This window comes from Oncorhynchus masou, chromosome 11, assembly GCF_036934945.1.
Source record: "Oncorhynchus masou masou isolate Uvic2021 chromosome 11, UVic_Omas_1.1, whole genome shotgun sequence".
In the NCBI taxonomy this organism is placed as follows: domain Eukaryota; kingdom Metazoa; phylum Chordata; class Actinopteri; order Salmoniformes; family Salmonidae; genus Oncorhynchus; species Oncorhynchus masou.
Window position 1 is genome coordinate 30,099,622 of NC_088222.1, and position 23,303 is coordinate 30,122,924.

The 23,303-nt window shown below is 43.6% G+C and overlaps 1 protein-coding gene across 2 annotated transcripts in view; it reads left to right on the top strand.

Moving 5' to 3' along the window:
* LOC135548487 (THO complex subunit 2-like) overlaps window positions 1-23,269 on the top strand; it is a 69,432-nt gene extending 46,163 nt beyond the window's left edge. Inside the window, exons 20-39 of one of the 2 annotated variants that reach the window (XM_064978149.1) lie at window positions 2,396-2,513; window positions 2,641-2,820; window positions 4,092-4,256; window positions 4,680-4,955; window positions 5,956-6,097; window positions 6,687-6,844; window positions 6,979-7,107; window positions 7,292-7,423; window positions 7,623-7,807; window positions 11,477-11,652; window positions 11,813-11,915; window positions 12,310-12,710; window positions 12,856-12,914; window positions 14,472-14,507; window positions 16,086-16,220; window positions 16,455-16,521; window positions 16,639-16,787; window positions 21,819-21,895; window positions 22,188-22,239; window positions 22,388-23,269. In XM_064978149.1, the coding sequence (XP_064834221.1) occupies window positions 2,396-2,513; window positions 2,641-2,820; window positions 4,092-4,256; window positions 4,680-4,955; window positions 5,956-6,097; window positions 6,687-6,844; window positions 6,979-7,107; window positions 7,292-7,423; window positions 7,623-7,807; window positions 11,477-11,652; window positions 11,813-11,915; window positions 12,310-12,710; window positions 12,856-12,914; window positions 14,472-14,507; window positions 16,086-16,220; window positions 16,455-16,521; window positions 16,639-16,787; window positions 21,819-21,895; window positions 22,188-22,215 (2,716 nt within the window). In that variant the 3' untranslated portion in view covers window positions 22,216-22,239; window positions 22,388-23,269. Of the gene's footprint in view, window positions 1-2,395; window positions 2,514-2,640; window positions 2,821-4,091; window positions 4,257-4,679; window positions 4,956-5,955; window positions 6,098-6,686; window positions 6,845-6,978; window positions 7,108-7,291; window positions 7,424-7,622; window positions 7,808-11,476; window positions 11,653-11,812; window positions 11,916-12,309; window positions 12,711-12,855; window positions 12,915-14,471; window positions 14,508-16,085; window positions 16,221-16,454; window positions 16,522-16,638; window positions 16,788-21,818; window positions 21,896-22,187; window positions 22,240-22,384 lie in introns of both variants that reach the window. The other variant, XM_064978147.1, reaches the window with a different exon arrangement.
* The last annotated feature ends 34 nt before the right edge of the window (window positions 23,270-23,303 follow it).

Here is a 23,303-nt window from a genome sequence, read left to right on the forward strand (position 1 = left end):
TCCCTGTAGGCCGTCTCGTCGTTGTTGGTGATCAAGCCTACCACCGTTGTGTCGTCCGCAAACTTGATGATTGAGTTGGAGGCGTGCGTGGCCACACAGTCGTGGGTGAACAGGGAGTACAGGAGAGGGCTCAGAACGCACCCTTGTGGGGCCCCAGTGTTGAGGATCAGCGGGTTGGAGATGTTGTTGCCTACCCTCACCACCTGGGGGCGGCCCGTCAGGAAGTCCAGGGCGGGGTCGAGATCCAGGGTCTCGAGCTTGATGACGAGCTTGGAGGGTACTATGGTGTTAAATGCCAAGCTGTAGTCGATGAACAGCATTCTCACATAGGTATTCCTCTTGTCCAGATGGGTTAGGGCAGTGTGCAGTGTGGTTGAGATTGCGTCGTTTGTGGACCTATTTGGGCGGTAAGCAAATTGGAGTGGGTCTAGGGTGTCAGGTAGGGTGGAGGTGCTATGGTCCTTGACTAGTCTCTCAAAGCACTTCATGATGACGGAAGTGAGTGTTACGGGGCGGTAGTCGTTTAGCTCAGTTACCTTAGCTTTCTTGGGAACAGGAACAATGGTGGCCCTCTTGAAGCATGTGGGAACAGCAGACTGGTATAGGGATTGATTGAATATGTCCGTAAACACACCAGCCAGCTGGTCTGCGCATGCTCTGAGGGCGAGGCTGGGGATGCCGTCTGGGCCTGCAGCCTTGCGAGGGTTAACACGTTTAAATGTTTTACTCACCTCGGCTGCAGTGAAGGAGAGTCCGCATGTTTTCGTTGCAGGCCGTGTCAGTGGCACTGTATTGTCCTCAAAGCGGGCAAAAAAGTTATTTAGTCTGCCTGGGAGCAAGACATCCTGGTCCGTGACTGGGCTGGGTTTTTTTTTGTAGTCCGTGATTGACTGTAGACCCTGCCACATACCTCTTGTGTCTGAGCCGTTGAATTGAGATTCTACTTTGTCTCTATACTGACGCTTATCTTGTTTGATAGGATCGTCCCAGACGGAGGGAATAGCTGCACTGTTTGTATTCGGTCATGTTTCCAGTCACCTTGCCCTGATTTAAAAGCAGTGGTTTGCGCTTTCAGTTTCAGGCGAATGCTGCCATCAATCCACGGTTTCTGGTTTGGGAATGTTTTAATCGTTGCTATGGGAACGTCATCTTCAACGCACGTTCTAATGAACTCGCACACCGAATCAGCGTATTCGCCAATGTTGTTGTCTGACGCAATACGGAACATATCCCAGTCCACGTGATGGAAGCAGTCTTGGAGTGTGGAATCAGCTTGGTCGGACCAGCGTTGGACAGACCTCAGCGTGGGAGCTTCTTGTTTTAGTTTCTGTCTGTAGGCAGGGATCAACAAAATGGAGTCGTGGTCAGCTTTTCCGAAAGGAGGGCGGGGCAGGGCATTATATGCGTCACGGAAGTTAGAATAACAATGATCCAAGGTTTTGCCAGCCCTGGTTGCGCAATTGATATGCTGATATAATTTAGGGAGTCTTGTTTTCAGATTAGCCTTGTTAAAATCCCCAGCTACAATGAATGCAGCCTCAGGATGTATGGATTCCAGTTTGCAAAGAGTCAAATAAAGTTCGTTCAGAGCCATCGATGTGTCTGCTTGGGTGGGAATATATACGGCTGTGATTATAATCGAAGAGAATTCTCTTGGTAGATAATGCGGTCGACATTTGATTGTGAGGAATTCTAAATCGGGTGAACAGAAGGATTTGAGTTCCTGTATGTTTCTGTGATCGCGTCTCGTTAGCCATAAGGCATACGCCCCCGCCCCTCTTCTTAACAGAAAGATGTTTGTTTCTGTCGGCGCGATGCGTGGAGAAACCCGCTGGCTGCACCGACTCCGATAGCGTCTCTCCAGTGAGCCATGCTTCCGTGAAGCAAAGAACGTTAGTCTCTGATGTCCCTCTGGAATGCTACCCTTGCTCGGATTTCATCAACCTTGTTGTCAAGAGACTGGACATTGGCAAGAAGAATGCTAAGAAGTGGTGCACGATGTGCCCGTCTCCGGAGTCTGACCAGAAGACCGCCTCGTTTCCCTCTTTTACGGAGTCGTTTTTTTGGGTCGCCGGCTGGGATCCATTCCGTTGTCCTGGTTGAAAGGCAGAACACAGAATTCTCTTCGCGAAAGTCATATTCTTGGTCGTACTGATGGTGAGTTGACGCTGCTCTTATATTCAGTAGTTCTTCTCGACTGTATGTAATGAAACCTAAGATACCTGGGGTATTAATGTAAGAAATAACACGTAAAAAAAACAAAAACTGCATAGTTTCCTAGGAATGCGAAGCGAGGCGGCCATCTCTGTCGGCGCCGGAAGCTCAGTACTCAGCTATTTATGTCTGCATTCACAAATATGTATAGACTGTGATGGTTGTGTTCCCCCCACTGCAGTTTTGACCTGTTGATTCTGAAAGAGGTGGTGCAGAAGATGGCCGGGATCGAGATCACTGACGAGATGACATCAGAGCAGATGGAAGCTATGACTGGAGGGGAGCAGCTCAAAGCAGAGGTACTGGACCCTGTTTGGTCTGACTTGAAACTGTACACCATGACCAGCTCAAAGCAGAGGCACATTGCATTAGTCGGCTATTCCTCAGCATGACTTGAAACAATGCAGTTATATTTTCTGTCCCCAGGGTGGTTACTTTGGTCAGATCCGTAACACTAAGAAGTCGTCCCAGCGTCTAAAGGATGCCCTGTTGGACCATGATCTGGCCCTACCCCTCTGTCTCCTCATGGCCCAGCAACGCAACGGGGTGGTCTTTCTGGAGGGGGGTGAGAAACACCTCAAACTGGTGGGCAAGCTGTACGACCAGGTACTTACTGACCCCCTTTACAGCTTTACTTACACTAGTTTTACACCTTGGAGAGTTCTCCTGTTTAGAGTTAATTAAATAGTCAATCTGTCATTGCTTTACCTCTGCTTAAAATAGCATATTGATAAGCACAGAGGGTAACTAAAAGTCATGTCGATAAGCTACATCAGGGGAATGCAGATGAAGGGAATTCTCCCCTTTTTTCATTTCTTAAATATTACACAGCTGACAATTATGTTTGGTTCAATTCCCCCATGTTGCCTGTAAGCTGTGAGCTTTCCTCAGCGATAATCCCCCAAAAATTGCCTCTGTTTGCAGTATTGGGCCACATTGATGGATAGTTTGAATAAACCAGGTTGTGTCTTTAAACAAATGACAAACTGTGGGACTAATAGCACACAAACATGGCTGTGCAATAAGGGAGAATGAACTGGCTGTGTCCAAAATAGATGGCTGTGTCCTATTTCCTATATCGAGCAGACAGGAGACCGCTCCAGCCATTACCACGAGCCCGTTCTCCCCAATTAAGCTACCATCAACCTTCTGTGATAGAAAACTACTTTTGACCAGGGGTTTGAACCGGTTCAGGGAACAGAGCATAAAACAACATATTTCGAGGAACGTAAGTGATCAATACTGTTCCGGAACAGAACCGTTGTTTTCAAAGCATATGCAAAGCCCTCACTCAGTAACTCAAAGTTATTCCGGTGTCTGTCTGCCAGTTGAAAGTCTTTGCCAGTGTGCCTGTCTGCAACCTGGCCCTCCCCTCTGAACCTTAGGCTACTGTAGCCTACTGACGTTACAAGCATGATTCAGAAATTAGGGAGAGATTTTTCATTAGAGAAGAATCTCTTAACTTTTTCAATGCACATGTAAACAACTATAGCTTAGGCAGCCAATAGTGCCCATGCACGGATGCCTAGGCTAAAACGACTACAGCTTGCCCGCTCCATAGCAAGGTGCTCTATCTGCACTGATTGGTGAAGTAATTTAATGTCAAGCTAAGGTAACAAAACTTCTTATTTCAGAGGATTAAAAAGGAACGAAAAGGAATGATATTAACCAGTACTTTTTTTTGGTACGAACGGTTCAGATCATAATTTAGCAAGTCGGAACAGTGGAATGGAATGAAAAAAAACTATGATTCTGTTCAGAATGATACTATTGGAAAAGTATTTCGATTACATCCATGCTTTTGTCCAGAGGCCATAAGTATTGCACTAAATAAGGACTAGGGTGTCATTCTCTGACTCCCTGTCCCTTGGCCACAGTGTCACGACACCCTGGTGCAGTTTGGTGGCTTCCTGGCCTCCAACCTGAGTACTGAGGACTACATCAAGCGTGTTCCCTCCATTGACATCCTCTGTAACCAGTTCCACACGCCCCACGATGCTGCCTTCTTCCTCTCACGCCCCATGTATGGACATCAGATCCTGGTGAGTAGTCTCTCCTTTCCTCTGGCACTTCACCTTTAGTCTGTACAGTATGACAATTAGATACAGTGACTATAAACAATCTACAAATAAATTCAATACAAATAAGACTAACTTAGAATCGATGTGCACAGTAATGCTTTGAGAACACTGGCCATGTAGAATCCTGAAAAAAATGTTTGTTTGAGAGAGTGCTGTGTAACCTCATTTACGGTCACCCTGGCCGGACTTGAAACATCCCGAGTTCCCCCTCTGCTGCCGTCACATGGCATGGTTGCGTCATGTGAACAATCACAGCTGACACGCATCCATCATGAGGAAATGGACTCGGTCAGGTTGTGTGTCTGGAACATACTGTATATCAATCCATTTGTGAATCTTACCATGTAAAGGAGACAGTAACTGAGTGTCCCCTCCTCTCCCCAGTCTAAGTATGATGAGCTGAAGAAAGCTGAGAAGAGCAACCGGCAGCAGCAGAAGGTCCATAAGTACGTGGCTGCGTGCGAGCTGGTGATGTCGCCGGTGCACGAGGCCGTGGTGTCCCTGCACCCACCCCGTGTCTGGGACGACCTCCGACCCCAGTTCTACGCCACCTTCTGGTCGCTGACCATGTACGACCTGGCCGTGCCACACAACGCCTACGACCGCGAGGTGAAGAAGCTCCAGCTCCAGGTGCAGGTCATCGAGGAGAACCCTGATGTGGTGAGTCACATCGTCATGGTTGTGTTCACGCAGCACAACGGACACCGCATTTAAACCAAAATTAGCTTTTATTATTAGTCCAGACCCATTTCCCCTGTGTCCGTCTGTTTTGTTTGTTGCAGAATACTCTAAACACGACTCAGGCATCTAGCAGACCCCTTGATGACAACACTTGTATTATTTCTTCTTTTTTTCATTTTTAGCAGTGGTTGAAAAAGTACCCGATTTGTCATACTTGAGTAAGAGTAAAGATGCTTAAGTCATTTTCTATTAAGGTAAAAGTGAGTCACCCAGAAAAATACTACTTGTGTAAAAGTCTAAAAGTATTTGTTTTTAAATGTCTTAAGTAAAAGTATAAATTATTTCAAATGGCTTATTAAGCAAACCACACAGCGCAATTTTTTTATTTTATTCCCGTATAGCCAGGGGCATACTCCAACACTCAGACATCATTTACAAATGAAGCATTTGTTTCATGAGTCCGCCAGATCAGAGGCAGTAGGGAGGGGTCATGAATCGGGTCATATTTCCTGTACTGCTAAGCATTCAAAAAGTAATGTAACTAGTACTTTTGGGTATCAGGGGAAAATGTACAGAATAAAAAGTATGTTTTCTTTAGGAATGTAGTGAAGTAAAAGTTGTCAAATATAAGTAGTGAAGTACAGATAATGGAAAAAACGACATAAGTAGTACTTTACTCCACTGCATTTTAATCATTTAGCAGACTCTTATCCAGAGAGACAATTAGTGCATTCATCTGAAGATGGGTGAGGCAAGTACATTTCCATCAAAGTAGTTATCAGTGAAGTCAGTGCTAGTAGGAAAAGACAACACTGCAGCATTGTGGCGTAACTCCAATTATCACTTGACTTGCAGTGTAATGGTAAGAGTTCTGTAATTGTATTTTGCTTGAGCTCGAAGTTATTAGTTTTTTCTCTCTGCATGTGTTCACCCTGTCTAAACAGCAGCCTGCTTGTCTGTCTATGGTGTCCGTCTGTAGCCAATGAACAAGAAGAAGAAGGAGAAGGAGCGCTGCACGGCCCTACAGGAGAAGCTGCAGGAGGAGGAGAAGAAGCAGCTGGAGCACGTCCAGAGGGTCCTGCACCGCCTCAAACTGGAGAAGGACAACTGGCTCCTCGCTAGTAAGATAACATCGTGCTCACACTATTTTTCTCCCTCCCCCTCTCTGTCGCTCTCAAAAGGACACACACACACACACACACACACACACACACACACACTGCCGACTGCCCCTCACAACACTAATCCCAGCAGACCCTCCCGTACCCAGCTGCCTGTTCCCATTGGGGGACAGTACTCTATTGGGACAGTAGCACCACAGTCAAGCTCCCTCAGCTCCCATGAGGCTACTGAACACCAGCCTCACCTTGTTTGTTTTAGCCCAGTTAACAGGCATGACAAGTTGTTAGCTGTAATGGCGCCATAGCCTGTTTTAGAGGATCTGGGCTAATGGCAGATGTCAACTCTCCCATTTCATTAAAGCACACATCAGTCATATGAACAATTTCACTGTACAGCTCTATACAACCTACGCTAATGACATTTTAAGAGTGGGTTTAACCTCAAATCTTGTTTGAAGAATTACCTCTGAGTCACTGTAAATATGAGTCATGCAAGTTAGTTGACGGTAAGTCTTTAATTCACTGTTCTCACATCCTTTTTTTTAATCAATCCCTTCCCTCTCCCTCACACCTTTTTTCCCCCTCTCAGAATCCACCAAGAATGAGACCATCACTAAGTTTCTGCAGCTGTGTCTGTTTCCTCGCTGTATCTTCTCTGCCATCGACGCTGTGTACTGCGCCCGCTTTGTGGAGCTGGTGCACCAGCAGAAGACACCCAACTTCTGCACCCTGCTCTGCTATGACCGGGTGAGACTTCTCTCTTTCTCTCTGTCTTTCTTGCTTTCTCCTTTCTGCCCTCTACTATCTCTGGTTTTCACATGTCATTATACCATGCGATTTTCATCACTTAGTGACTCCGCCCTGACCTAACTGTGTTGCAGGTGTTCTCTGACATCATCTACACGGTGGCCAGCTGCACGGAGAACGAGTCGCGACGCTACGGCCGCTTCTTGTGCTGCATGTTGGAGACGGTGACCCGTTGGCACAGTGACCGAGCTGTCTACGAGAAGGTAAGGATTCCACCTCTGTCTCACACACTACATCCTCTCAGATCAACAAATGTGTCGGGGCAAGTAGTTGATTTGAGGTTGGCCAACATTATCTACTGACATTACTAATATTCACTGAAGTGTGGAAGATGTAGAATGCACGTGTTAACACTTCATCTTGTCTATTTGTTGTTCCCTCTTCAAGGAGTGTGGTAACTACCCAGGCTTCCTGACCATTTTCAGAGCCACAGGCTTTGACGGAGGGAACAAAGCAGACCAGCTGGACTATGAGAACTTCAGACATGTAGTGCACAAATGGCACTACAAGCTGACTAAAGTGAGTTCTTCCCTTTGTTTCATTGCCTTCTGAAGAAGTCAATCTGGTATTTCTGTCTCATTAACACCCATTCATTTACTACCATTATTCAGAATGCAATAGTTTAAATGAAGAGAAACGTGACGGACAACTCTAACAGAAATAGCAACCGCTCAAGCAGTTACAATACACTCCTCGCTCTCCCCTCTGTGCCCTCTAGGCATCAGTCCACTGCTTGGAGACTGGGGAATACACCCACATCCGGAACATCCTGATTGTGCTGACCAAAATCCTGCCCTGCTACCCCAAAGTGCTGAACCTGGGCCAGGCACTCGAGTGCCGTGTCCACAAGATCTGTCTGGAGGAGAAGGAGAAGAGGCCAGACCTCTATGCCTTGGCTATGGGGTAACACAGAGTCCACCAGCCGCATTGTGTGCAGCCCAGGCACAGTTCACTAGCATTGTGGGGGTTTTAGTTAAGTGGCAAGTGGTTACCTAACATATTGCTGTTAGGTTTGTCAGTTTGTTGCTAGTACCAACAAAGGGTGGTGTTAAATGGAGTTGTGTACTTTCAATGCAAAAAGAACTGCAGAGGTATAGATGAAGTGGTATTGGATGAATTATCATTAGGGAAGGTAGAGTTGTATTTTTATCCAGATGTTATTTACATTGGGAAGCACTTGGAGATTATCTAAACAGAGTTGTGAGAACAGATAAATGATCTTGGTACTTTGTCTTGTAGTAGTGGATGGGTCTTAAGGAGCTGGTGTGGTAATGAGGACTGATTTAATTAAGGTGTAGGCCTCGTCTCGCTGTCGACCTGTCTACCTGGGATTCAGTCAGTCACCTGGTGCTGCTGCAAAGCACTTCAGACAGCTAAACAAACATCATCCTCTACAGAGCTTTACAGGATGTACCTGGCAAATCCTCACTTAGAGGCACTGATCCCGTGTGTGTGTTTGGGATGTAACGATTCACCGATAGGCATCGCCCCCCAGTTCAAATGTTTAAGATGCGCGTGCATCGGTCTGCAGGTGTCCAAACTGATCCAAATGAAGCCTGCATTGGTAAGAAGAAACTATTGAAACGTTGCCAAATCGCCGGTCCACTAACGTTTTTACTCGTAATATTTTGTTCTGCCTTATTCCCGAAAAATACTTATATTCTGTTGGCTGAATTGATGTGTCCTTTCCTTCAGCCTAGCAAACTTTTATGCATGTAACTGCGTATGACTACAAGTCAGATCACAACTGTCAAATTAAATTGTATTGTTCACATGCGCCGAATACAACAGGTAGACCTTACAGTGAACTGTTAACTTTACAAGACCTTAACCAACAAAGGAGTTTTAAGCCCCCCCCCCCCCCAAACTAAGAGATAAGAATAACAAATAATTAAAGAGCAGCAGTAAATAGCAATAGCGGGGCTATATACAGGGGGTACCGGTTAGATAATAACAGAGTATCAGCAGCGTAGGGGGGCAGTGCGGGAGACGCTACCAATGAGAGGTAGGTCTACCCTATCCCTGTTCTAATATTTGTAGGCTACGTCTGTGCGGCGCATTCAATGTTTGTAAAATGGTTTTCGCATGATTAAATCATAAGCTTTATTGCGGGACAACCAATGTAATTGGCTGGGTCATTGTTACTAAATTGTGTTTCACTGGCGGAGCTGTATAGGCTACCGAAGTGGTCACAAGTAACATCGTGCTGGTTGCACATCCAGCTGCTGATTGGGGCTTTTCAATTACAATGTTCACCGTAATAAATATTTTTGGTAGTTCTGCTGTAAACAGTCTGCATTTGGTCCTTTTTACATGCACATGGTGAAGGTGTAATTTCATAACAAGGGACAGCAATTTTTACTGGCTTCACTGGTCAGAACAGGAGAAGAGTAGTTCTCCTCTGTAAAGTTCTACATCATTCTCCTTTGAGACGGTGGTGACATCCAAAGTTGTGTTATGTGAATTGGCTATGTATTTCATAGCTCATTTTTGAAGATGAATATTGACATATTACTAGCACAACACATTTCTATCTTCTATATGACAAGTTCATCAGTGGGTGATCAGGATTTCAGATAAAAAGTAAGGGGGGAAACAAATTGCCAGATCACACACATCATACACACACACACATATACACACACTACATCATATACACACACACACACACAAGGCTGCTCAGACCAATCCAGCTGAGCTCCATCCGTAACATATATTAATTTAGAATGGAAAATGAATTTGTTCATGCAACAGTTGTTTGTGCGTTGAATTGAACCGAATCACATCGATTTGTAACACTAATGCAATCGAATCGCACCGAGTCATGAAAGTATCGTGTCAGAGCCCAGTCAAAAGTTTAGACACACCTACTCATTCCAGAAGACATTAAAACTATGACATAACACAGGTAGTCATCTAGTAACCAAAAAAGTGTTAAACAAATCTAAATATATTTCATAATGGACATTCTTCAAAGTAACCATCCTTTGCCTTGACAGCTTTGCACACTCTTGGCATTCTCTCAACCAGCTTCATGAGGTAGTCACCTGGAATGCATTTCATTAACAGGTGTGCCTTGTTAAAAGTTTATTTGTGGAATTTCTTTCCTTCTTAATGCGTTTGAGCCAATCAGTTATGTTGTGACAATGTAGGGGTGTTATACTGAAGAGTGCCCTATTTGGTAAAAGACCAAGTCCATATTATGGCAAGAACACCTCAAATAAGCAAAGAGAAATGACAGTCCAACATTACTTTAAGACATGAAGGTCAGTCAAAGGTGAAAAACCATCAAGCGCTATGATGAAACCCGGCTCTCATGAGGACCGCCACTGGAAAGGAAGATCCAGAGTTACCTCTGCTGCAGAGGATAAGTTCATTAGAGTTACCAGCCTCAGAATTTGCAGCCCAAATAAATGCTTCATAGAATTCAAGTAACAGACACATCTCAACATCAACTGTTCAGAGGACACTGTGTGACTCAGGCCTTCATGGTCGAATTGCTGCAAAGAAACCACTACTAAAGGAAACCAATAATAAGAAAAAACTTGCTTGGGCCAAGAAACGCGAGCAATGGACATTAGACCGGTGGAAATCTGTCCTTTGGTGTGATGAGCCCAAATTTGAGATTTTTTACACTTAACCAGCACGGCTACCAGAGCATTCTGCAGCATTACGCCATCCCATCTGGTTTGCGCTGAGTGGGACTATCATTTGTTTTTCAACAGGACAAATGACCCAACACACCGCCAGGCTGATAAAGGGCTATTTGACCAATAAGGAAAGTGATGTAGTGCTGCATCAGTTGACCTGGCCTCCACAATTACCCGACCTCAACCAAATTGAGATGGTTTGGGTTGAGTTGGTCCATAGAATGAAGGAAAAACAGCCAACAAGTGCTCAGCGTATGTGGGAACTCCTTCAAGACTGTTGGAAAAGCATTCAAGGTGAAGCTGGTTGAGAGAATGCCAAGAGTGTGTAAAGCTGTTATCAAGGCAAAGGGTGGCTACTTTTAAACAAATCAAAATATATTTTTGATTCTTCACTCTTTTTTTGAGTTAAAACATCATTCCATATGTGTCATTTTGATATTTTCGATATCTTCACTATTCTGCCCTACCAAACAAAAAGGCTGTAATTGCTCATTTTGTCATTTTTGATACATTAAATACATGCTTAATCAGGTGGACAAGTATTCTGCCTTGTCCACAACATGGGGGTCATGTTACTGTGAAACTAAGGTAAAAAAACAAAAATATCTCAGTTCTACGCTACGAGCAGTTACTGCCTTTTTGCTTAGTAGGGCAGTATTATCCTACAATGTAGTAAATAGTACAAATAAAGAAAAACCCTTGAATGAGTAGCCGTGTCCAAACTTTTGACAGGTACTGCAGATGTGTAACGAATCGTGCTTGTAAGGATAGATGCACATCCTGTGTGTGTGAGTGGAAAGATATTGTTATTGCGTCCCTATGTGAGAGTTCTGTTTCTGTGGTATGTGTGTAAGCATGTGTATGGGGTGTAATGCTGTATGATTGCCCTGCTTGTACCTTGTACTCTCCATGCCTCTTGCAGCTATTCTGGCCAGTTGAAAGGCAGGAAGGCACACATGGTTCCTGAGAATGAGTTCCACCACAAGGAGCAGCCGGTGAGGAGCGCCACCCCTGTCAGCCAGCAAAACGGCCCTGGCACCACGGCCAAGCCTGCCACCAACGCCAGCAAGACAGAGGAGGGTGTCGGTGAGGACGCCGGTGAGTGGGGAGATCTGACCTGTCATAACCACAAGTCTAACAGATCATTTTATGTGTCACACACAATATGACAGGTGTTCTTGTTTTAATTAGTATGGGGACAGTTGTTTTATTGAAAGGGCCATTGTGTTCATTCTGTTGCTGCTTCATGTTTTGATAGATCGAGCCAAGGATAAATCTCAGGGTGCAGCGAAGCCAGCGAACAAAGCCAACAGCACAGCGGCCAAAGTGACCACCAGCAACGGGAATGGGGCTCCTAACAGGTAGCCATGGAGGCCAGCCAATAGCAGCCCACAGCACTGGGGCTGGGAAATAACCAGATTTACTTATTTACTGTTCTCAACTATAGCTCATTAAAAAAGGCTGAATAAAACAGGAAAGAGCTCGATCAGTTGTTTGAACATGTCAGTCAGTGAATGACCAGATCGGTCAGTTGTTTCAACATGTCAGTCAGTGAATGACCAGATTGGAATTTAACACTTTGAACTGGTGGATATTAAGACGAGGCATCTGAAGTTTGAATGTTTAAATACATGAATTAAAGATTGACTCTGTATGATTTCTATGAGCATGTTGAATCAGTCTTGCTTATCTGTGCATCCGTAGCATGTTGGCCATGTTGAACTCTGAACCATGTCCATTCTGTTTCTCTCGCAGCACCAAAACCACCAAAGAGAAGGATGACAAAGAAAAGAGCGGGAAGGAGAAAAAAGAGAAAAAGGAGAAGACTCCAGGCAGCACTCTAGAGACGAAGGGGGAGAGCCGGCGGGAGAAGCAGAGAGACGAGAGAGGAGCAGGCGGCAAGGAGGAGCGGGCGCCACGCGAGGGTAAGGAGAAGACGCCCAAGGCAGACCGGGACAAGCAGAAGGCGGAAGAGAAGAGCAACAAAGAGGACAACAAGGCCAAGACCGGCAACGGAGAGCCCAAGGAGCCATCCAGGGAACGCGACACCGGAGCCAAGGAGTCTAAGAGCAAAGAGAAGGGAGGAGACAGGAGTGCCATGTCCGGATCCCTCAAGTCTCCAGTTCCCCGATTGGAGTCTGCTGAATCTGAGAGGGGTAAGCAGCCTAACCTTCAACACGGGCTCTGCTCATATACTGTTTCTGATTTTCTCATTGTTGTCAACGGGTAATTGGAGCTATTATTTTGAATGTGCCTGTTGAAATAAGAACTAACTGAATTTAATCCTCTTGTTTATTCCAGATCACAAAAGGCGAAAACTGGAGACCCACTCTTCACCATCCCATTCCTCCTCTGTTAAGGTTAGTATGGCCTGAGGAAGGCTGTGCGCGTGTTTCTTCCCTTTCTGCCGGAGCATTCCCAACTGTTGCGTGTTCCATCGTCCCTCAAGATCACCGAGGAGAGTTCTCACACACGGGAGCCCCGTCTGGAATCCCCTTCCTAAACCATGACCGTTTGGAAATAATTCCATGGACTTTTCCTTAATATTTTCCTGAGTGGGGAAAACCATCAAGGACTTAGCCAAGAGAAAAATGTATATATTGAAATATAAATTTATTTTCGTGTGAATGAAAGCAGTAAAAGTGCGAGAGGAGTTTTTATGCATTTCTATTGTCTCCACCCTTTTTTTCTCTTTTTGAGTGCACTATTTTTCCTCAAGTAAAATGCCTTCCAAGTCAGGAGCTTGCTCGTTTTTCGCTGAAAAGATGACCCCCCCCCCCCCGCGCCTCTAAGATCGGTATTTTTCCGTTCTAAATAGCACCCAAGATGAAGAGCTTTTCTCCTGTTTTCCGGCAAGCTGAAAATATTTATAGTTTGAAGCGGCGTGAAGTGTTTTTCTTTTCCTCTGAATCTACGGGAATCCAGTGGGGGTTGAGCGGAGTCCGCAGTGGCACAGTGTCTTCAGAGGAAGTCTATCTGCTACAGGAGGAGAGGCAGAGAGCCGTCCTGCTGCTGCCGCCACGTCATCTGTCCCCGCTGTTAGTTCTGTTCAATCAGCCTTCAAGCAGCCTCAGTCTGTACCTTCGCTTCCACTCAAGATGTGTATGCAGTCAGTTGTTCCTTTGGCGTCCTCCCCACAACCTTTCCCCACCAACAACTAGCAATCCCCCCCCCCCCTCAACACCCCTACCACCCTGTCACACGCGCAGTGGGAACCCCAAGCACCACCAGCACCCAGGCCCACAGCGAGCAGGAGAGACGAGCGGGAGCTTCAGTTTTACACCAGCCAGAAGTACAGAAGGAAAATAAAGCCTGCCTTCTACTACAGAGAGCGCGAGAGGGAGAGAGAAAGTGTTGACGAAGCCTTCTGGATCTGCTGGAGCGTTGCCTAAACCGCTGGAAGCTTGTGATAGGTCTTAATGTTTACTACCACCAGAGAGATAGGCTCCTCCCTGTGTCTTATCCATTCTCAACTGTAAGTGACAACAACAGTGTTAAAACGTAGGAGAGCAGAGCACATACGAAATGTAATTAATTTAGTCACACATACATACACAGTTCAGTTGTTTTGTTAGTTTACACCACATGCACTACAAACAATGTAAAATACCAGCTGTTCTTCAAGCCTCAGAGGCTTCATTTATTTCCAGACAATTTTTTTATACAAAGTAATCAGACACTATTTTTATCTCACAAGTCAGTGTTTTTCTGATTTAATGTCAAGTCTATGAGATGACCCTTGTTAAGGCTATTATGAACTCTCTTCTCTGTTAATAACCTTGTGAAAGCCTAAGTCCTTGAAGGTCAAAGGGAAAGAAGTGTGACATCGCTCTGTCCAGCCCCCCCTCCACACACTTCTCCTCCTGTCCTGCTGTCTGACAACTCCCCAGCTCATCTGTCTCCATTCATTCCTACAGGACAATAGCAACGAACCCAAGGACTCTGCATCCAAGGTTTGGACTCCTAAACACTTCTCTATTATCATTCACCTTGACTGTTATCATCTTCACTCTCCCTTTACAAGTGCCATGAGGAGGGGGTCACATGTATTGAATGGGCAAATTTACCGTTTTGCAGACTGTCCGAATACATCTGACTTAAATAAAAAGTCATTGCTGAATAGTATAACTTGAGATGTCACCTTAGGTCAAGTTTTTCTGTTTAAGTCCACTCTGTGCCAGACCCACACACTATGTTTTAATGAGCTCGGAGTCATGGGAAAGATTAAAGTCCTTGTCCAGTACAGCAGACTGTTGTGAAAAAGTGCTGATTGTGCCACCGGGGGGAAGAGAAGGCTAAAGGGCAGAATTTTAAGCAGGCGGCATTTCTTCCTCTTGTCTGTGATCACTTTCTAAGGCCGTCCCTGATGCCTGCCCGGCTGGAGACTCATTAGCTATGCATGTGATGTGCTGAGAAGAAGAGGGGTAATCCTCTATTAAGCCCACACTACAGACCTCTGTCTCGCAGTCAGACACACCCGTTCACCCACCCGCCTCTATTCCATATTGATTTCTGATATTAGTTTAAAGCAAAACACTTGAAGTCTTTATTAAGCTCTAGGTTTTTTAGGCTCGTTTTAAGACTGTAGCCTGCCATTCCTTTTCACCACCAAACCCCTATCAGCCCTAGTCCATATTCATTGGGTTCCTCTCAAATCAGTAACCAATGCCATAGTTTAGTTATTCCTCTGTCTAGATGCTCTCCTTGCAGACTGAGCTAGAGATGCTGTAGATGGCTACGCCAGGTGAATAATTCATACAGCGGGTACAAGGTTGGCTTGTTAAACTTTTATTGAGTTCGACAGCAGCACAGGTGTAGCATTGCCCTGCTGTCTGTGTCCTGTACTAGTCTGTGATATTTTGATCTCCTGCCTGCAGTCCCCATGGTCCAGTCTCATATCACCTACACTATACATGGTTCGCTGTGTAGTTATTGGGATGATATCTATGCTCTCTGGACTGAGCTACAGTTATTGGTGACACAGTTGTTGTCGGGGAGGGAAATGTTTGGGGTCTGAATACTGAGGATGATGGACCTTACTACACCTCTGACCACGTGGTTAGGGATAGTGTTCAACTTTGATACTACAATATTGAAAATGTTCCTGATGTTCTATTTTACTAGATAACTTCTGCAGTGGTAAGATGCACTGTGGATCTGCTCTTGAATCTCCTTTTCTTCCTATTTGTTTTTAGTCCTGTTTTATGTAGCTGCTCTATATTCCTGTATCTTTCCATGTTTAGTGATTTTATCTTTGACTGTTTCCTAGTGATTTTCCTCCAGGAACTGTCAGAGCCACTTACTGGGTTCATTCATATGATCAGCAGCACGTAGTACAGTTTACAGGGTGTTCCTGGGAATATGGGGTTCTATTATCAGGTTAATGGCTTGGTAATAGGCACACTCTGAGAGAACGGGCTGATTTCAGCACACACATGTCAAGGTATCCTCCTGTAAGTGGACAGAATGCCATGAAACGTAAAAAATAATCATCTATTTTGGTCTGTCTGTTGTATGCTAATTCCTTACAGCACCACATCAACTACAATTCGGTCGCGCGGTCCAAGAGCAGAGAGAGGGAGACGGACAAGAAAGAGTCAGAGAATACCCGAGGCCGTTCCAAAGAGAAGAAGACCGAAGACAAAGACCGAAAGGACAGGAAGAGAGTGAGTATTTTACATGCCATGTTGCATTGAGAGATGTTAAAGCCCCACACTGGGCTCCATGTGGAACTGAATGTTCTAATCTGATTTTATACAGGTCCCGTATCTATCTTGATTTGATAGCTATAGAACTTAACAGCCAAATACTTCAGAGGAATTCTGACATTAGTTTTGCATAGATTGTCAAGACTGGTGAAATTGATTCATTGTGCTTATTTATTTCCCATCTTTTTTTAGGATCATATGACCACTGACCGTGAGATGAGCCTAGAATCCAAACGCAGAAAAGATGAAAATGGAACCAGTAAGTTATCTCCATGTACATAATAAGCAAACCTCTCTGCCTAAGAATACAGAATAAAACATTATTTTCAATGGATATGATCAATATTATTGGTTGTTTATTCTTCTTCTCTCCCAGATTCCTCCAACAAACACAGCAAGAGCGCCAGTCCCTGCTCAGGCTCCCCAGTCTCGGCTGACAAAGAGAAGACCAAGAGGTCAAAGTCCTCTAGCAAGGAGAAGGGAGAGTCTGCTAAACCTGAGAGAAACTCCTCCGGGGGCAAGAAGGTAGGTAGTACTGGCCTGGTCCTGGACCCTTGCAGAACACAACACAGTGAGACTCAGTCAGTGCCCTCCCTGGGAGGGGCCATCGTCTCTCATCATAGTTTTAACCCCTTATGGGTTGTTGTTGCACAGTAAAAGCGGTGTAGCTGTAATGGTCTTGGGCCAGCCATGACATGAATGGTGTCTTTCTGTACAGCTTGTCTGGCCCTTTATAAATAAGTAAAGGGACTGGCATGCTGCTGCACATAAATATTGGAATCAGCATATATCAGACCTGTCAACCTGCACGCATTTTATGTACCATGCACGCAATTTGAGGTCAAATTATGCTGGTATGAAAAATGAAACGTTTAATTGGCACTTTGTGGTTTTTAACTCAACCATCTGAAGTTGGAGCTGAGCCAATCAGGATTTGGGCAAGGAGGAAAAATCTTTAGCTCTCCACTTCGACCCGCCCCCGTAGTCATAGTACTATATTCCTCCCTCGAGCTGGATGGCAGTGCGCCACTTCGGCCATTGATACCACTGATGTGAGAGAAAAAACACTTTCTTGCCTGTACATGCTGTGATCTCCGCAATGGTAGTAGGCACAAGCGCATCGACAATTAAGGAAACATGTTGCGGTAGTTCAGTGCAGTCGCTGTGTGGATGTAAACAGACATGGCAGAGAGCTGTTCCGCTAATACCTTCCTTCACAAAGTTATGTTGGACCGTTACAGATTAGTAGGCCTATGTTACTGAATCAGTTTCTGTCCTCTTCATATATGTCAACACTAGGCTCCTAATGGTAAGTCCGTTCACCAATGACAACAAGACATGTTGAATGAATGGTAACCTAGTAGTCAGACCTAACTTGATGGATGAGGTCAGGGATAGAGATCTGAAACGAGCTCATATAGGCCTAGTTCAGTTGTATTTTAATTCCAAATAGCCTACAATAAGCTACACTACTACATTGCATCCAGTAATTTAATAAGGCGGTTTACATTTTCATTAGACTAGTATCCACATAAAGACACCCATTAGAATAATCATTACCCCTAAATTTAGCATAGAAAAATGTCAGGGTCATTGAGACGACCTCTAATTTAGGATCAAACAAGACTTCTCTGTTGACTACATTGTTTGATATCAGTTACGACTACTGGTTTCAGGAAATGGCAGAGGTTTTCAAAACTTCAAAATGCTTCAACTTCCGGAGGGGGAAGTTGTCTGACTCCTTCTGGACCTCCCCCTACCCAACCTTAGGCCTACATCAGCACCACCTTGTCAGAAATTTCTAGGTAGAGCCCTAATTGTAAACTTAAACATATAATACATCTCCTTAGGGATAGCCCCCCCCTTTTTTCAATTTTCACCTAAAATGACATACCCAAATCTAACTGCCTGTAGCTCAGGCCCTAAAGCAAGGATATGCATATTATTGGTACCATTTGAAAGGAAACACTTTGAAGTTTGTGGAAATGCAAATTGAATGAAGGAGAATAATAACACAATAGATCTGGTAGAAGAAAATGCAAAGAAAAAACGCATCTGTTTTTTTTCTAACACCATCTTGGAAATGCAACAGAAAGGTCCCAATTATAGCCATCACTCTGGTTGTAATTCCGATGGTGTCCACAAGATTGCAGTAGTGTATGTGCAAAGTTCCAGACAGATAACTTGAAGTATGAGCGAACTACATGACATTTAGTGTGAAGTCACCCAGATACATTTTGGCAAATCGTGAAGGAGACATTTGCATTCATATGACATTTTTCTGCAACAATATTGTCACATCTGTATACTTGGACTTTGATTTAGCTTTTCCAGTATTAGTAGCCATATTATAAGTTTGCAAAACAACGTTTTCGTAACTCTAAATATTCTTATTTTTGTCCAAAATGATATGGCATGCTGTCGCGCAAGGTTCGTAGCTACATTTTACGACAGATACAGGGTTTCCGGATACTCCCGTAAAGCCCAGCTCACTGGCTATCTAGCTAGCGTTGTTTGACCCCCCATTGGTGCTTATTTGACAAAGTTAGTCGTTCAAATGAAGACCGCCCGTGACATTGGTGTGCCATGAAGGCGTCGCTCTCTGACCAAATATGCTGTCCTATAGGATATAGTACACCCCTAATGATATAGTGAAGTCTGGTTACCTTCTAGGATCTCTGAGGAATACATACGAATGCGATTTGACTGGTTGAAACAACATTTAGGGTTAGATTGTCTTAGATTCCTTTCTTTGCAAATTGAAGGAGTGGAAATACAAAATCGATCGCACATGCTATATGGACCTTTTTTTAGAATATGAAAAGGGATTTATTTAACAAAATTACACTTCATGTTATCTCTGGGACCCTTTGAATGATAAATCAGAGCAAGATTTCAGAATATAAATACACATTAAACCTTCAGAGGTTTGATAAATTATTCTATCGCGGTGAAAGTGTTTTGTTAGGAGCTCTCCTCAAACAATAGCATGGCATTTTTTTGCAGTAATAGCTACTGTAAATTGGACTGTACAGTTATATTAACAATTTAAACTTTCAGCCGATATCTTCCATATGTACCAACATTTGTTTCTCTAAATATCTGCCATTGTGACAAGGCGCTGCATGATTTACAACTGTCCCGTTGACGGGACACCTATCCCTAAAAAGGATTAAATACATTTTAAAAATCCTCATCAATCTACACACAATACCCCATAATGACAAAGCGAAAACAGGTTTTTAGAAATGTTTGAAAATGTGCTAAAAATAAAAAGCTTACCTTATTTACATACGTTTTCAGACTCTGCGATGAGACTTGATATTGAGCTCAGGTGCTTCCTTCCCTAAACACACAGCCAAGACAACGCAGGAGTGACTTTGGGATGAGTTTCTGAATGTCCTTCGTTGGCCTAGGCAGAGCCCGACTTGAACCCAATCGAATCTCTGAAAATAGCTGTGCAGCATTACTTCCCATCCAACCTAACAGAGCTTGAGAGGATCTGCAGAGAAGAATGGGATAAACTCCCCAAATACAAGTGTGCAAGCTCGTAGCGTCATACCCAAGAAGACTCAAGGCTGTAATCGCTGCCAAAGGTGCTTCAATAAAGTACTGAGTAAATTTGCAAATATTTCTCAACTTTTTTCTTTGTCATTATGGGGTATTGTGTGTGGATTGAGAAGAAAAAACTAACAATTTAATCAATTTTACAATAAGGCTGTAGTGTAACAAAATGTGGAAAAAGGTCTGAATACCATCCGAAGGTAATGTAAATTGGATGTTTCTGTATTTAATTTTAATTAAATTTGCTAACATTTCTAAACATGTTTTAATTTTGTCATTATGGGGTATTGTCTGTAGATGGGTAAGTATTTAGTTTTTAATCAATTTTGAATTCAGGCTGTAACACAACATTTGGACTAAGGCAAGTATGAATACTTTCTCAAGGCCCACACATTGGTGGTCCAGGTGTACAGTCGTGGCCAAAAGTTTTGAATGACACATTAATTTCCACAAAGTCTGCTGACTCAGTGTCTTTAGATATTTTTGTCAGATGTTACTATGGAACACTGAAGAATAATTACAAGCATTTCATAAGTGTCAAAGGCTTTTATTGACAATTACATGAAGTTGATGCGAAGAGTCAGTATTTGCATTGCTGACACTTCTTTTTCAATACCTCTGCAATCTGCCCTGGCATGCTGTCAATAAACTTCTGGGCTACATTCTGACTGATGGCAGCCCATTCTTGTCAGAATTTGTGCCGTTTTGTTTGTTCACCCGCCTCTTGAGGAATGACCACAAGTTCTCAATGGGATTAAGGTCTGAGGAGTTTCCTGGCCATGGACCCAAAATATTGATGTTTTGTTCCCCAACCCACTTAGTTATCTCTTTTGCCTTATGGCAAGGTGCTCCATCGTGCTGGAAAAGGCATTGTTCGTCACCAAACTGTTCCTGGATGGTTGGGAGAAGTTGCTCTCGAAGGATGTGTTGGTACCATTCTTTATTCATGGCTGTGTTCTTAAGCAAAATTGTGAGTGAGCCCACTCCCTTGACTGAGAAGCAACCCACACATAAATGGTCTCAAGATGCTTTACTGTAGGCATGACACAGGACTGATGGTAGCGCTCACCTTGTCTTCTCCGGACAAGCTTTTTTCCGGATGCCTCCAAAAATCTGAAAGGGGATTCATCAGAGAAATTGACTCTACCCCAGTCCTCAGCAGTCCAACCCCTGTACCTTTTGCAGAATATCAGTCTGTCCCTGATGTTTTTCCTGGAGATAAGTGGATTCTTTGCTGCCCTTCTTGACACCAGGCCATCCTCCAAAAGTCTTCGCCTCACTGTGTGTGCAGATGCACACTCCTGCCTGCAGCCATTCCTGAGCAAGCTCTATACTGGTGGTGCCCCGATCTCGCAGCTGAATCAACTTTAGGACACGGTCCTGCCGCTTGCTGGACTTTCTTGGGTGCCCTGAAGCCTTCTTCACAACAATTGAACCGCTCTCCTTGAAGTTATTGATAAATAGTTGATTTAGGTGCAATCTTACTGGCAGCAATAACCTTGCCTGTGAAGCCCTTTTTATGCAAAGCAATGACGACGGCATGCATTTCCTTGCAGGTAACCATGGCTGACAGAGGTAGAACAATGATTCCAAGCACCACCCTCCTTCTGAAGCATCCAGTCTGTTATTCAAACTCAATCAGCATGACAGAGTGATCTCCAGCCTTGTCCTCGTCAACACTCACACCTGTGTTAACGAGAGAATCACTGACATGATGTCAGCTGGTCCTTTTGTGGCAGGGCTGAAATGCAGTGGAAATGTTTTTGGGAGATTCAGTTCATTTGTATGGCAAAGTAGGACTTTGCAATTCATCTGATCACACTTCATAACATTCTGGAGTAGATGCAAATTGCCATCATACGAACTGAGGCAGCAGACTTTGAAAATTAATATTTGTGTCGTTCTCAATTTTTGGCCACGACTACTATGTACCACTGGTGGCCAGTAGTGATGTTTTGATTGATGTGTGTGTTTCCTATCTGTTTGTTGAAGGAGTCTAGGCACGACAAAGAAAAATCTGACAAGAAGGAGAAGAGGGACAGCAGTGGTGGAAAGGATGAGAAAAAACAATATCCTTGAAAGTTCTGGGTAACACTTCAGAACTGAAATTATGGAATGAACTAACTTCTGGAGACCTAGTATTTGGTGTAATTATAATTGTATTACCTTGAGTACTGTATATATTTTAATTGTATTATTCAAGGCAACAACCAAATCAAAATATTGGGTCTAAATAAACATGACCCTGTGAAATGTTTCTAATCTTGCTACCTTGTGGTAGATTTTCTATTGATCTTTGTCATGTGTATCTAACGAAATGCAATGTTTTTACTGTTTGAAGTTTTTCCTTAATGGTGGTACTCATAAGTCTTCTGACAAGCACAGATAATGTGTAATAGTTCAGTCAGTGAAGGTAAGTAGTAATGGAATAGTATATGAGAAGTTAATTTAATATTACACTTGACTGTCAAGTGTTTGTATGATTTGGTCTTTGTCTAAAGCATGTCTTCATTCTTCTACTCCTTCCTCACCCTCCCCTCCCAATCTGTGGGCTGCAGCAGACCTGGAGAAGCCGTGCTTTCCCCTAGACAGACAGACAGACGGAGAGACACAGTTACCCTCCCTCCCTCCTGTACCATGCTGTTAGCTCGCTTTCCGTTTTCTCTGCCTTGTGCAGTCTGAGATGAGGCATCTGAAATGTTCTCATTTCTGCCTGTTTCAGTTGTAACTGTCTGCAAGTGATGTTAGTTTTAGTGTTTGAAACTTGCAGATCTCCTTTATTTTTTATTTCAATTTATTTCAGTAACCAACTGAAAGTGAGTTTCTTTTTGTTTTTTTTACTTTTGAATATTGGCACAATGTGCTATTCAAATCACGAAATGATATTCTATTCAGAAATTAAACTGGTAACTGTATGAAATGCTCTCGAAAGCATCAGGTCATACAGTCGATAATCACAAATGCCTGATGAAAAAAATGTACCTGTTCCTTGTTGTCAGGCTCCTCCCCTCTTTCTTGTTTTATTGGCATTAATAGACACGCTCCATATTTGCATTTACCTCATTTAGTTACATGTCTATTTTATTTATCCTCCTTTTAATCCAGGCAAGTCTTTAGGCATGTATTGAGTGAAATGATACAAATGACCAGTTTGTATATTATGTGTACAATAATAAAGGTAACATGTAAGTCATATCTGTTATGTTTATTTTTCGATGTCCCCTTGCTATGTCCATTATGTGATTGTGTGTTATCAGGTTTTTAAATCATTTGTAAAATGACAGTTCCTCCTTGAAGCCAATAAAAAAAAATGTACAAATTTAGAAAGCTTTGTACTCCAAATACAAATGTTTCAGAAACAACCTTTTTTGGAGTTTTTATCTGCTGTACTCGACAAGTGTATGCTTTTTTTTAACTAATAAATGATAGTTTTCCTAGTGAGCCATTCGTGTTCGGTGTCCACTTATTTGAACTTTT